At 36.4% G+C, this 15,000-nt stretch overlaps 1 protein-coding gene and 1 long non-coding RNA gene across 2 annotated transcripts in view; both read left to right on the top strand.

Annotated features, from left to right (window-relative positions):
- Positions 1-2,977, top strand: part of LOC144960834 (uncharacterized) — a 5,492-nt gene extending 2,515 nt beyond the window's left edge. Inside the window, exons 2-3 of the long non-coding RNA XR_013642952.1 lie at positions 422-526; positions 2,869-2,977. This is a non-coding gene — a long non-coding RNA (uncharacterized LOC144960834). The remainder of the gene's footprint in view (positions 1-421; positions 527-2,868) is intronic.
- A 2,438-nt stretch (positions 2,978-5,415) lies between these two features.
- Positions 5,416-15,000, top strand: part of LOC144960831 (E3 ubiquitin-protein ligase MYCBP2-like) — a 13,065-nt gene continuing 3,480 nt past the window's right edge. Inside the window, exons 1-4 of the mRNA XM_078894199.1 lie at positions 5,416-5,520; positions 6,803-6,918; positions 13,795-13,863; positions 14,318-14,429. Of these exons, the coding sequence (XP_078750325.1) occupies positions 5,441-5,520; positions 6,803-6,918; positions 13,795-13,863; positions 14,318-14,429 (377 nt within the window). The 5' untranslated portion in view covers positions 5,416-5,440. The remainder of the gene's footprint in view (positions 5,521-6,802; positions 6,919-13,794; positions 13,864-14,317; positions 14,430-15,000) is intronic.

Below are 15,000 nucleotides of genomic sequence, written 5' to 3' on the forward strand. Positions count from 1 at the left end.
TAAAACAGCCCAATATAGGTAATTATTTTTTTTAGAAAAGAACCAAACTGCCCTTTAAGAATTTTCGAAATTGTCAAAAGAAATGCTTAATTGATAATTGCTCTATGTATATAACCTACTAAATGTGATTTATTTTTATTATTACACCATTTTTCATCATAAAAAAGGAATGAATTCGTCATAATTAATTAAAACGAAAAATGCATTTGAATTGAATTAAAAATGTCAATTCTTTATGTTACCTCTTCTCCCTCCCCCCTCTCTCTCTCTCTCTCTCTCTCTCTCTCTCTCTCTCTCTCTCTCTCTCTGTGTGTGTGTGTGTGTGTGTGTGTGTGTGTGTTTTAATTAGCACACTCTTTTCTACATCTCATCACCAGTCTCCCATAATCCACCTTTCCATTTCCTATACTCGTCCTACCAGGGTACGCCTGAATTAGCCGATAAAGTTGACAGGTTGGAAAAGTTGGCAACACTTTTGAACAAATTCCACATTCAGCTTCAGGCCCGCAAAGATTTGGAGAAGGAGGTAAACAAGACATAAGACCAGTGAATTCTTGGCAATTGTTCATATGTACCGTCAATTGTAGGTAACTTTGCCTACAGTGAAAACTTTGCCTCTGTGAATTTAGAGCATTTTGAATTATCTCAGCGTTGTTGTAATTATTGTACACGTTAAAAGACTTGAATTTTTATTAAAGAAATAATTGCCACTAAGCTAAAAAATCCAATATTCAATATGGAAAGTACTCACTTAGACATTGTTACCCCAATTGACGGTATCTCAACATTATTGATGGTTCTGGAGGTTCTTCTAGTCTTTGTTTATTAGTGCGTGATTGCTTGTTGTTGGTCTGGGCAGTTTTATTGAGAAGAAGGGAAATGACCATTAAGATGTCAATATCAGTTCATTTTAGTTTAAAAACTTAACAAAAAACTTGAGCTTTTGTAAAGTGCAATATCAACTAAACGTGCTCAAAACGCTTTACAAAGGGTCCCTGACCAATGGGAATACGTAACATGTAGAAGGTGACAAAACGCCGGTTAAGCGAAATTACATTTTTCCCGATAGAATTAATACAGAAAATTCGTCTCATACGTTACGAATAAACACTTTTCTTTTTAAAATATGTTTTATTCATAACAAAATTTGACAAAAACGCTTTGTTATAGCCATGAAACGTAATTACCTTTTGAAAAACTTGTTTTGTTGCCCTAAATTACGTAATGATGATCTTGGATACCAGAATGAATGACACTTGCCGTGAATTTTGCGTTGCCAGCATGTCGTCCTCTGCATGTTGAATTCTTTTTGTATATTTTTCCATGTATCCTTGTCTTGTGCAAACGTTTTATTAGCGAGCAGGTCATGTTCCGTCTTTAGTTTTAATGGAATAGTTGTCTTGTAGCTGTAAAGATACAAATTCTCCTGGTGCTGATCGGAGCAGACGATGGTATGTCTGCAATTTGGTGTTGTTGGTAGGGACGTTGGTGTTCGTCCGCGGCATTTCTTCATGGCATTGAAATATTCCTTCATTGGTGTCTGGGCCGGTATGTTCTGGTATCTTCGAAGAATGCGGCCAAAAAGTCTCCATCTTTGTTGTTTTATGCTATCACTGACAGGGCGTACTCTGTAACGGTTAATTAATGGTTATTAATCTTGTCTTGCAATATCTCACTTTTGACTCGACCGAGCTGTTTTCTGTGAAGGGTGTCTAGACTGTCGAAATTCTTTTTTGTTAATCCCCATGTACCACAGTTGTAGAGCAGTGTTTGTAGAGGCGTATTATTTTGCTTTCGCTAATAATGTCCTGCCTATATCAGATATTTTACTAGGTCGCGAAAGTCGTTTTGCGCTAGAAGTTCCTTCTTTTAATGTCTTCTTCCTCGTTGATCAAGATCCCAAGTTTTCTGACATTTGCGATCCTTCGTCTAATAACGGTATTAAGTCGGGATGACTAAGATGCTGAAAATTGAATTTATAGCCAGAAATATCAGACTTAAGTTGAGTTTGTTTGCTTTATAGAGGAGAAGGAATATCATATTTTACTTTGCTAAATACCAACGTTTCATATTTTTGACCAGTTTGACTATTATTTGTCTTTTTAGCATCTGGTCCATCCCGACATAATACCGTTTTGAGACGAAGGGTCACATTTTTCCAGTCATCTTTGATACGTTCAATAACTGTTATTTCCTATATTGTTTCGTTGACTTTTGAGGTTCCAATGACCTAGCGTGTTAGATACGACATGTAGATAGTACGTAATGTATGTCCTTATTGCTTTTGAGTTTGTGAAAAGAAATCCATGTTTGTGTAGGGCAGGTAGTATGAAATTTCTGGAAGTATCCTGGTCTGACAATGGTGGATGAAGAGAGAGCTAAAAGGACACTATCGCTTTTTTTACAGCCAGGAACTCATTTTCCACTTGAGTCCAGTGAGAGAATGTGAGTAAAGAGTCTTTTCCAAGGACTCAACTATGAGCCGAGTGAGGCGCGAACCCAGGATCTTCCTATCCGAAAGCGAGTGTCATACCACAAAACAACATAGCCGCATATATAGAGAGAGAGACTGAAAGAGGGAGGAAGATAGAGAGATAGACATAGGTAGAGAAGGACAGAAATAGATAATGAGGGAGGAGAGAGATAAATAGAAAGAGAGACAGAGATAGAATGTGCGATTTAGAGAGAGAGAGAGAGAGAGAGAGAGAGAGAGAGAGAGAGAGAACGAGAGATGGCGTGCGTGTGTGTGTGTGTGTGTGTGTGTGTGTGTGTGTGTGTGTGTGTGTGGATAGGGGGTTACCGTGGTAAGGAAAGCATGATTTATGTTTATTTTCCTGTTCTTGCTGTGACTTTTTTTATAATCCACAGATAAACACCTTGAAAAAAGATGTTTCACTTATTCGCCATAACAACCGCCATCGCGGGAAGAAGGATAAGGAGGAAGGAAAAGATGAGAAAAAAGGAGGTGAGAAAGAAGAAGACAAAGAGCAGGATGACGAAGAGGAAGAGAAAATGTTTCTGTATGCGCATGCTCTTGGTGAGGCGTTATCTAGAGGAACTAAATTCAATGACCCATTCTGTTTTTGCATGAAAAATTTCCCTGACATTGCGCCAACTCTACTCACGATCTTCACACAACATGTACAACGCTTAGGGGGGAGGGGGGGTGTTGAAGTCGGACGAGAATGAGATGGAAAAAAAACGGACCAAAAAATGTGTGGGGTATAGTGGCCAAGCTTTTAACTAGCTATCGTACTCTGGAAGAACAGTACTTTAAAACTTGGTGGTTAAAATTTGGCCAGAAAACTCGTCCTTCAAATATCAATCGCTTAAAGGAAACTCAACTTGGCAAAATCTATCATAACTGGGATTTTATGAAGTATTCAATGGTCTCAGGTTTGGGAGTTTTTGCCAAGATGAAGGTCATTTAAATTTATCGATATTTGAAGGACGAGTTTTCTGGCCAAATTCTAAATACGAGTTTTTCCAGAGTACGGCAGTGACAAGAGAAGGAAATGTTTGATTATAATTAATGTTTATTCTATTTCAGCCACAAGCAACACTGGCAGGATTGAAAGTGCAGAAGAAAATAAAGGGAAAAGAAATATATGTGCTGCATGTTAGATTTCTTTCTATACAATTGAATTCCACTTTATCTCTGTCTTTACCAACTGACTTAGCTCTATCGTTACCAACCATTGAACAGTCGTCACATATTACGACACCACACATCATATTTGTATTTGAACATCACAAAATAATAAGACATTTTATTGTTATAGAATATATGATTGAGCTAAGGCTCCGAGCCGACGTGTATATAAATGCAGGTGTGACACCCGAAATCGTGTATGGGCCTAGTTTAACATTGTTGTAATGGGCAATATGTTGCGTCAGTTTTTGAGATTTCTATTACAACAATGAGCCCATAATGAATTAGGTTATCAGACCTGCAAATAAGCGCAATATCGCCCCAAACATTGTAGTTCTATACACTTATAAACTAAGAATCCAAGAATAGTCAAATTTGAATTGTTGATGTGGAACGACAGAACGCCGCAGGGGTAGCTGTATGATTAAAAAAATAATCTTTGGTTTCTTCACGATTTGAATAATATCAATATAGGAAAATAATTAGGCATAAGATGTGCAGACGGACATATTTTTTATCAAAACTCTCTCAGTTTAGAATAGATAAAACCCTCTGCACATTATTTTATAGAGCAGTAATCGAAAGTGTTTTGTCATTTTGTATAACAGCTTGGGGAGGCAATTGCTTAGCAGTGGAAAGGAACAAAATAAATTCAAATATTAAAAAATCCATTAAACGCTATATAAATGATGTTGACGATGTAGATCTTTTATACGAGAAATTTTGTATAAATAAAATAACTAAAATATTAAATGACCAGTATCATCCACTAAGACCATCAATTATTATGTCAGAAAGAAGTGGTCGCCCTTTCTCTATTTCAACGAAAACAGAGAGAAACCGAAAATCTTTTCTGCCGTCCAGTATTAGGCTTTATAACAACAAGCAATAATCATTTTATATAATTATTTCTCATTTTTACTTTTTAAAAATATAAATATTAATTTATTAATTTATTTGTTTTGCAATCTTTTCAATTTTCAATTTATAGTGACAGTTTTAACTATTTTACAGTGTTGAAATTATTCATATTATAAAGCGCAGCTCTGGTTATAGAGCTGCTCCTTTTTTTTTTCCTTTTTTATATATATACATCCTATTTCCATTGTATTTTTATCTTATGTGTAAATTATAACACGTCTGTACAAAAAATTTCCTTTTTGGGATGCAATAAAGTATTATTATTATTATTATTATTATTATTATTATTATTATTATTATTATTATTATTATTATTATTATTATTATTATTAACTGATGAAAAATTACGAGTCGCCAATAAAAACGTCGACTCTTGACTTCCGGTCATCTCAAAATCCCTTCAATCAGAGACACTGCCTTTGCCCGCACAAATAACTAAAGAAATTTTGTGTTGAAAACGTGTAGGTCTCAGTTCACTTTTTAAAATAGTCAATGTGTTTTATGTGTTTGGCAAATCAGCTAGCTTAGCCGTCTGTGTCTCTGTTTTTTTTTTTTTTTTTTTTTTAATGTGCTTTGAGGTTTCGACGAAAGGCGCTATATAAATATGAGAAATTAATTAATTAATTAATTATACTGTTTTCTTGTTTGTGTGAAAAAAAAAATAATTTTGTGTTTGTTTGTTCTAAAGTTTCGAGAATTCCGGATAAAATTAAAATAGTTGTTTAACATTTTTCATTTTCATACATTTGATTCTGCTTTTGTATTATATTAAGAGTGCTTATTTTTAAATCTTACCGATCATCGTTATAATAATGTTTCTATTTTGTCCTCGTTTTAGGAAATCACAAATGGTCTTGGACACGTTGTATGATTTGCTCCATCTGCCACGAATGCACTGGCTTTGGTAAAAGTTGTGTTGAGAGAAGAAAAGTCAGGAGTCCAGGATGGTAATTGACTCTTAATTTTCCTTCTTGCTTCAATTTGTTTTTATAATAAGTGAGCTTTATAAAGCGCAATATCCACTAAATGTGCTCAAAGTGCTTTACAAGGGGTCCCTGGTCAACAGCAACATTTAACATGTAGGACGAGACACGACGCCTGTGAGGCGATATTACAATTTTTCGAACAAAGACAACGCTGTTAACAGCCAGGTACTCATTTTTCACCTCAGCACGGTGAGAGAATGTGAGTAAAGAGGCTTTACCAAGGACTCAACTATGCTCCGAGCGCGAGGCTCGAACCCAGGACCTTCCGATCCGAAAGCGAGTGTCATACCACTAGACTACGTATAGCCGCACATAGCATACTTTCAAATACTTTTCTTTATTTTTAATGTAAAAGATTCGTCTTTGTTGAATAAAACTACCTACAATGTGTACTAAAAGTATCATCCTTATAATATCTTGACTGTGTAACAGTTTTTGATGCCTGGATTTACACAACTGACATTTTATATTCAACATTTACTGTAACCGGACATACAAAAAGACAAAGACAATCACCACCCAGTCCCAAAAAACGATAAAAAGGCCACTGCTTACTAAACGTTTTCTTTATTTAGTTGTAACAATTGCATCTGTTCCTTATTATCTTATCTGGGACACGCAATTCACTGGCAAATCAGAGTACATGGAACAACCCACAAACGCTCACTTTTCCAAACAACTTGGACTGCCCCCTCTGGGTGATGTCCCTTCCTTCCATAAATAGATTAACTTTTAATTAACTTGAGCTTTTATATAGCGCAATATCCACTAAACGTGCCCAAAGCGCTTTACAATGGATCCCTGGCCAACAGCAACACATAACATGTAGGACGAGACATGACGCCTGTCAGGCAATATTACAAATTTTTGGTAATGAGACAACGCTGTTAACGGCCAGGTACTCATTTTACACCTGAGTACGGTGAGAGAATGTGAGTAAAAAGCCTTCTCCAAGGACTCAACTATGCACCGAACGAGGCTCGAACCCAGGACCTTCCGATCCGAAAGCGAGTGTCATACCACTAGACCATTGTGGTAGTTTTTCTGCTTCTCTATTTATAGAGGGTAAACGGAGACCACAAATGCACTCAATTCGGGGAAGGGGGGGGGGGGCTAGTCATGCACATTCATAAATTATAGTAAACATATGTAGTATTTCCCCTTTACACTTCTTGTGATCTTATTTTTTTTGACCACCGCGTCACTCATTTAGATAAAGAAGAAAAATTATGTCGTTTGATAGGCCCTGTGGTTGTGGTGCTGGTGATTCTGGCTGCTCAGTTTGTGGAATCTGTCGAAGCTGTGCTAAAGAGAAACGTGGAGACCATGAAGATGCCGCTATGAGACTACTGGATTTGTGTAAGTGTTGATTTGTCATTTAGTCACAAGAAAAACGTTGGTCAATTTTATGTCATTAGCTAATTCCAACTGATAAACCGTCGTGTTTCATTTATTGCGGCTATGTGGTCTAGTGGTATGACACTCGCTTTCGGATCGGAAGGTCCTGGGTTCGATCCTCGCGCTCGGCGCATAGTTGAGTCTTTGGAAAACGCTCTTTATTCACATTCTCTTACCGTACTCAGATGTAAAATGAGTACCTGGTCGTAAACAGCTTTGTCTTTGTCCGAAAAATTGTAATATCGCCTAACAGGCGTCATGTCCCGTCCTACATGTTAACTGTTGCTGTTGACCAGGGACCCCTTGTAAAGCGCTTTGAGCACATTTAGTGGATATTGCGCTATATAAAAGCTCAATTTTTAAAATTTTTTTTTATTCTCAAAATCATTGACAATGCAAAAACACAATTTAGAACACATGGTTGTGTTTTTGGACACCTCGATACAGACGCCTCGGTCACTAACGTAACAATACTGTCACATTTTACCAAATGGATAATTCATTTATAGATGTAACGTCATCAAGTGACTCAGACAGCTATAAATTGATGATAAATCTATCCATCTGTTAAAATAGAACAGTCACTAATGAAGAACAGTCTTCAAGGTTTCCAAACAGACACGACCAAGTCATACTAAATTATAAATTTTGTAATAAATGGTTTAAGTTGGTTTTCTCAGTTGAAGTCGATCAGGGCAGAATAAGGGGACTTTTTTTTGTCTGCTCTACATGCTTCATGCAATCAGTAGTTTGCAAAAATGTTAAAACAGTACGTCTATTTAATGGAGCAGGAATGATGACGTAAAAATAAAATCTCAAAGACAATTGCAGAATACATTACACAAAAATCTACACAGCAAAAGAGATTTATGCTACGCTATACGTTTCAAAATAAAAATATACGGGCGATTATAGGTGCATAAATTTGTTTTTGATCACGTGTAGATATCGGGTGTAAGATAAAAAAAAACCCCGGAAAAGTTTATAATTCTACAGCTGCCAGACTATAGATTATACAAGTCTGAAATTTAACCTCAATTAAATTCAATTATTCAAACTAATGAATACAATTTTTTAAAAATACATTTTGATAAAGTTTAATTCCACGAGTGTTTCATTAAACCTACCGCAAGTATGCCGCATGGAATATTTTGGACGTATTTCTCAAATTTTGATGTGATCCTTCGATTCCTCATTTTATTTTATACCTCGTCCCCACCATTTTTCCAATGATTCAATTGATTTTCTAATGTCTTGAATGGTGAGTCAATCCCATGCATTTAGAATTTACTCTTACTCTCTGTGTAAAACGTTCTAACACCCTTATAAACCGTCAAAGACCAAATACTGTAGTCCATGGGATTCACGTCAGGGCAAATCGGAGGCTATTCATCTTTTGAAAATAAATCGATTATGATTTATGCTCGTATACTGACATTTTTGTAGTTTTGATAGAACCAAAAAAAAACATATTCGAGACTTTGTCCCGATCGGTAATGTTTGTTTCAACCAAACGCGGCAAACATCTTACACTAGTAAATCCGGCACTATTAAGACAAGAGGTAATTTTCGAAACTTTCGATATAGCGATATTTATACGAGTTTGGTATAACCAACTTGGTTTCTAAACCAATAGAACTTTTTCATTAAACTTGGCAAGAATTAACTTAAGGTTTTCTTCCTGTTTCGTGTAATTTTTAAAACATGTTTGGTAATGAAATAGCCACTGGCGGTCGGTATATTGAGCGAAGTTGTTTTGTGCCGCCCTATATTTTTCAAATTTAGCAGATACTGCATTTCGTCTGAATTTTTGCATATGCTGCTTTCTGCTTAACACTCGCACATCTCTCCTGTCTTACTAGCCATGATAGTTACGAAGGTTGTGCGTCATCACAGACGGCTCTCTTTTCTTGTTGTCCCACGCGAGGCGAGATAACGTGCGACAATGAGCTGAGGGTGGGGCATGGGGGCTAGAAGGAGCCAAACAGTCAACAGGCCGTCCAAGTATGTTTTAAAAACCACGGTTATCCACTTCCCACCACAAACAACTGATACTCTTTACTGCTAAAATAACTAGGTCAGGCCGGCAAATTTAGTTTTGCACACCTTGGTGTCTGACTTGGGAGAAATCAAAACCATATTAGTTTTTTCATTGGAAGAACAGGTTTGTTGTAATTAGACGATACGGATGAAGAAAATGTCAATAAATATAGATGTTATGCTATTCGTTTGGCTGAAATGGATTTTAATCATCAATACGAATATTACACAAATCATTCACCGAGTAGAGCCCCATGATGCTATAAATAAGATTCCCAGTCCATTAACCCACAGCTGACACACACAGCAGTTCAACGTGTAGTTATGTTATTGTAGTCTAGAGGAAACTTTCATAACCCTTTCATAACGTCCGCCAAAAATGTTTTAACGGAATCGGAATGAGATATATATGCGGAGTGTTATCAGGATTAGTGCCGGTCTGTAGACATTGAGCATTTTTAATAAAATGTGATTTTGTATGAGGTAATCATAGGATCCATAATTGGTTACAATGGTTTTCCATACGTGACTCGCGGTTTGGCCTTGACACAGCACAGACTGAATGTGTCACTTAACGGCAGCAAACGTACACGCCGATTGCTACGTCTGTTTTGTTTTATCATAAGACTGATGTCTATAAACGATATTAGGTGCCCTTTTATGCCCCCATCACAGTTATAAAAGGTAAATGCCGTTTTAAAAATATGTTTTCAGTTATCTAGTGACCCACTTTCATTCTTTCAATCATTCATTCATGAATTCATGTTTTCTTTCTTTTCGGTAGGTAGTAAAAGTATGGTGCTCCATTTGAGCACAATATTTGTTACTGGGTACATGTATGTGTATAGTGCACTGTCCACTAAAGCGCTTTACAAGGGATCCCTCTCTAGCCACAGAAACACTTAACAATTTGAACTGATGTAATAGTAATAAATATATATATATATATATATATATATATATATATATATATATATATATATATATATATATATATATATATATATATATATATATATATGCTCCTGGCAACCTTTCTTCCATTGATTCCAACTCTGAAAAAAAAGAGAAAAGAAATATTTGTCCTATTACTATTAACTCACCACTATTATACTCCTTTTAAAAAAATAATATTTTGAGCCATGTGGCCCCTGGTGCCTGAATTTATCCCGGTTTCTGTAACGTTAATCGCCCTCATAGCGATTGTCTGTTTAACACTCAAACACTCTACCATTCAGCGATGGGCCCTTAGCCTTCACACCAGCAGTCGTCTTCTGAAATGTTTGTCTGAATTGACTGAGAGTTCCAAAAAGGACTTTCTGGAAATGCATAAAGAGGAAACAAATGCGCGTATCGCTAGTGATGCGCTGGACAGGGAAAATTCGGACAAAATTAGATAGATGCATCAACCCCATAAGTGCAACTGCGCATCCTGATTGCCTTGTGAACATCGCTGATGGAAAAGTAAGCCCTCAATCTGTCAATGTAGAATCAGCATCGGTACCACGGACATGAAAGAATTTGAGAAAACATGGCCCAATGGATTCTATAAAGCACTTTCTACCAAGGTGACAACAATGGCAGCCGGGAAAAAATCTATTCAAAGTGACCGTGGTCCAATATACGACACAAGTTTGATTTATTCTCGCGCTATGGAATTAATGGCTTGTCGAGATTTTGAAATGGAGTCTCTCTTTAAATATGAACTGGCACCATTGCCGACATCTTTATTCAGTGACAATGGAGACATGCGTACTGCTACTACAAAAGCTGCTCTGAAGATAAATCTGCAAGAAACTGTCTCTGCTCGTGGGGACAACATCCTGAGATCGTGATCTTAGATGGATGCGCACTTCTTTATTGTGTAAACTGGCCATCCAAAGGAACCATCCAAGACTATGTCAATAGTTTTTGGACACTCTTATTGCCGAAAATGGACAGAAGTGACGTGCACCTTGTCTTTGACAGATACCATGATTTCAGCATCAAAAGTGCTACTCGACAAAGTCGCAGCATAAAAGTTCGAACGGTACACCACCTTACATTACACACTCCTCTGCCTGCTCAAGCCTCAATTCTTGCCTGAACTGAGAACAAAAAGCAATTGATTAGCATACTCTGTACGGAATTAATGTCCAGGGCTGTAACTCAACCACGTGAAAGGCGTCTCGTTATCACAGGACACGAAAATGCTCCTCTCCAAATTAAAAAATGGAAAAGTCTCCACAAGGACAGACTTGGAGACGACACACGAGGAAGCGGATGTCATTATGGTGCAACAAGCAATGCATGCTGCTTCATTGACCAAGGTTGTTAAGGTGGTTAGTGACGATACGGATGTCTTTGTACTGTTAGTTCATTTCTACCACAAGCTTGACTTGGACTCCAGCCACTGCTCGATGATGATGAAAGCTACAAGTGGGGACCGTGGACTTGTTGACATTGGGAAAACGGTCTCGAGAAATCAAGAAATTGCGCCTTATCTTCTTGCAGCACATGCGCTATCTGGCTGTGATACTGTGGCTAAACCGTATGGAATAGGGAAAAACACAGTCATCAAAATTCTTCATAAGGGACACAGACTGGACAACCTTGGTCTTTGAAAAACGCCCCCAGATTTACAACCAACAGATTTTGGATGGATGAAGTTAGCAGCAACCAAATCACTTGTTCCAACCACAGTGCCAAGCAACACACAGAGTGTAACGCCCGAGTTGTTAGAGACTATTCAATGCGGATGTTCTTCTGAACAACCTTGTGGATAATCAATCAACATGTGGCTGTGTTGCCGCGCAGCTTCCATGCACAATATTTTGTAAATGCCATGATCGTGAGTGCTGTCAAAATCGCCTTTATCAAGCTGCTTCCGTGTCAAGCGATGAAGACATTGATGATGAGTGATTTAGTTTACCAGAGATACATGTCAGATATGCCGAAAATTATCATTCTATTTTTTGTCCTTCAGTAAATATCAATGTAAAAAAGCAAAGGCGAAGAAACTAAAGACTCAAAACAAGGCACGGTCTTTCTATATGGAGACTCGCTCCGTGTTTTTGTGTGATCTGACACCTTTTCCACAAAAAATGTCAATTTTGATTATCCCAATTATACTTTCACCGCTGTAGGAAATTTAAATACCAACAACTAGCATAAATAACATAAATTCTGTATTGGTCTTGTCAATGCCTTCAATTTGATACCAAACACGGCTATATTTGGGTCATTTTACGAGACCATCTTGGCAGTGACCTTGACCTTTTGGATAGTTAAATTGCTAATAACTTGTCAACTATTCGGCCAATTTTAAAAATAGAAGTATTTTTGTAATTAATTTGACTAAATCTTTCATTCTGTATAATATAAAAATGATTTTTGAGGATTTTTAAAAATGACCTTTTCGTGACCTTTGTGACGTAATTTCTCAAAATGCTCAATGTCCTCAGGGCAGCACTATTCAGACATTTAATCTTGAGATGTTCAACTTTGATAAAATGCAAAAAAAAATTTGGCGGACGCTTTTTTTGGGTTATGGTTAAAATCTTGATTTGGCAACCAGACTATTGTTATTGTCTTTGGAGTAGATAAGTAGTGCATTGAGGCTTGCATTGAGGTTTGGATTTTCTATTCCTTCTATTAATGACTGTTATCACAGTTGATATTCGAAGGAAGAAATTTTATATGACGGTCTAACTGCTGTTGTTATGTTGTTCTTTTTTTAAAAAAATGATATTCACAAATCTCAATGCACATACGTGTATCGCAATCCATACCGAAACAACTATGAGAGGATCAATAGATTCAATGATCGGGTTATATACAATTTTTTTCTCTAGAGGTAAATCGACAAATGGACCTCTTTTACATAATATATGCCCATCGTAAATACCAGTTACCTGAGTATATCTTTTTAAAATTCAAACCACACTTGCCGGCCCCCCCCCGCCCCCCCCCCCCCCGTTTTTTTCACACAAAATATACACGCATTCTAAAAAAGTAAACCCACTAGAACATTGATTTTGCGCAGTATCCACTGAGTGAGCTCAAGACACTTAAAAAGGGCTCCTAAGCCAATAGAAAAATGAAGATGAGACATGATGCCTGTTGGGCGAGATAACATTTTCCTCCACCACAGACAACACTGCTTCCGGTCTGGTACTCATTTTACACCTGAGTACTGTGAGAGAATGTTTTCGATCCATGCCGCCTTAAATAGACAGCCAGCAACCGCCCCTGGAAATAGCGTTGTAATTGTCCAGGTTTTTTTCTCGAATTCTATATATATGTTTATATATATATATAATATATATATATATATATATATATATATATATATATATATATATATATATATATATATATATATATATATATATATATATTAAACGAGTGGGTGATGCTTAGTATCTCCCGGGTTGTTGGATAGCAGACATGTACGTACAAAAGGTGTCTTTCTCTAGTACCCGTGGTATACCCAGGTTACAGAATATATGTAAAGGTAGCCTCGAGGTAACCTCGGGTATACTCACGTGATCCTATAACTAACAAGGGTTGCCACATTGTCGTTTTCATTGTAAAGTTTCTATGCCTTGGTGATTTTTGTTATATGCCGCTTGACGTCGGAAAATTGGTTTGGTATTTATGCAGTTTAATTTTGACATTTTATCAAACAGTTACTTAATAATACATATTTAACAGAGAAATGCACCATACTGGAATAGCATTACCCTACTGGAATTATCACCCCTGAACTGACAAGACAAGGTAATGTTTGTGTATAATTTTTGTTATTTATTTCAGTCACAAACAGCACTGACACGAGTGAAGATGAGGAAGAAAATAAAGGGAAGGGCCTATTTTGTTCCAGAGGTTTGATTTCTTTCTTTACATATTAATTCCACTTTAGCTGTCATTACAAACTGGATTAGTTCTATCCTTACCAAACTATAGGAAAATCATTCGTCAAAAGTTACGACACAACCAACATTTTTTCTCATCCTGATTTCATTTTGAACATCACAAAATATTAAGACATTTTATTGTAACAGTTATAAAAAATGACAGCTGTGTTGTAGACATCGTTTTGCTGAAAGGAAAATGTCTTGCATGAATTTACTGCTTTTGTGTTTGAGTGAAAGTTTTGGGGGAAATCTTGAAAATAAAATGCCCGATGAGAAGAGAGGTAGACCATATTCAAATAGATGTTTTACGTTATTTTTCTTGACACATTTGATTCTTCTTTTACATTATATTAAGAATGCTTATTTCAAAACCTTACCGCACATCGTTATAATTATGTTTTCTATTTTGTCCTTTCGTTTAGGTGAACACAAATGGTCACTGAATGGCTGTAGGATTTGCATCTTTTGCCGTGAATGCACTGGCGATGGTAAAACGTGTTTCATGAGTGATATGAGAGACAGGAATCCTAGAGAGTGAGTATTTTGATCTGGTTTTTTTTTTGTTTTGTTTCTTAAGGAAAGAATACGTGCTTGCTTTGAACTTGGAAGTAAATATAAAACGTATGTATGATTGATTTAATTTGATTTTGCATTGCATGTATTCCTCCATCCATGAATCAATTAAAATGAGCATGCTGTAGAGTACTTTTCATTATACTTAATGTATGAGGTTACTATCTTTGAAAATTACCGCCCACAATGCGTACTTGCAGGGTTATTCCTATCAAATTTCAAATTCTCTCTCTCTCTCTCTCTCTCTCTCTATATATATATATATATATATATATTATATATATATATATATATATATATATATATATATTACATAATCAAACGTTCTCATTCTCTCGTATCACACTAATTGTGTACCTTTTTATTATTTATAATTACATATATTGTATCCACTCCCACTGTTCACCCATCTGCACTGTCTTCGATCTTCACCTTAAATCATAGGTATTTATATGCATCAACGACTTCTAAAAATTGATTCTTAAATCTTAGGGGCCCTAAATGTAGTTTTTGTTTAGTCGAAAATCAATTA

Source organism: Berghia stephanieae, chromosome 15 (genome assembly GCF_034508935.2).
Source record: "Berghia stephanieae isolate SIO BIC M18660-M18661 chromosome 15, UCSD_Bste_1.3, whole genome shotgun sequence".
NCBI classification, from domain to species: domain Eukaryota; kingdom Metazoa; phylum Mollusca; class Gastropoda; order Nudibranchia; family Aeolidiidae; genus Berghia; species Berghia stephanieae.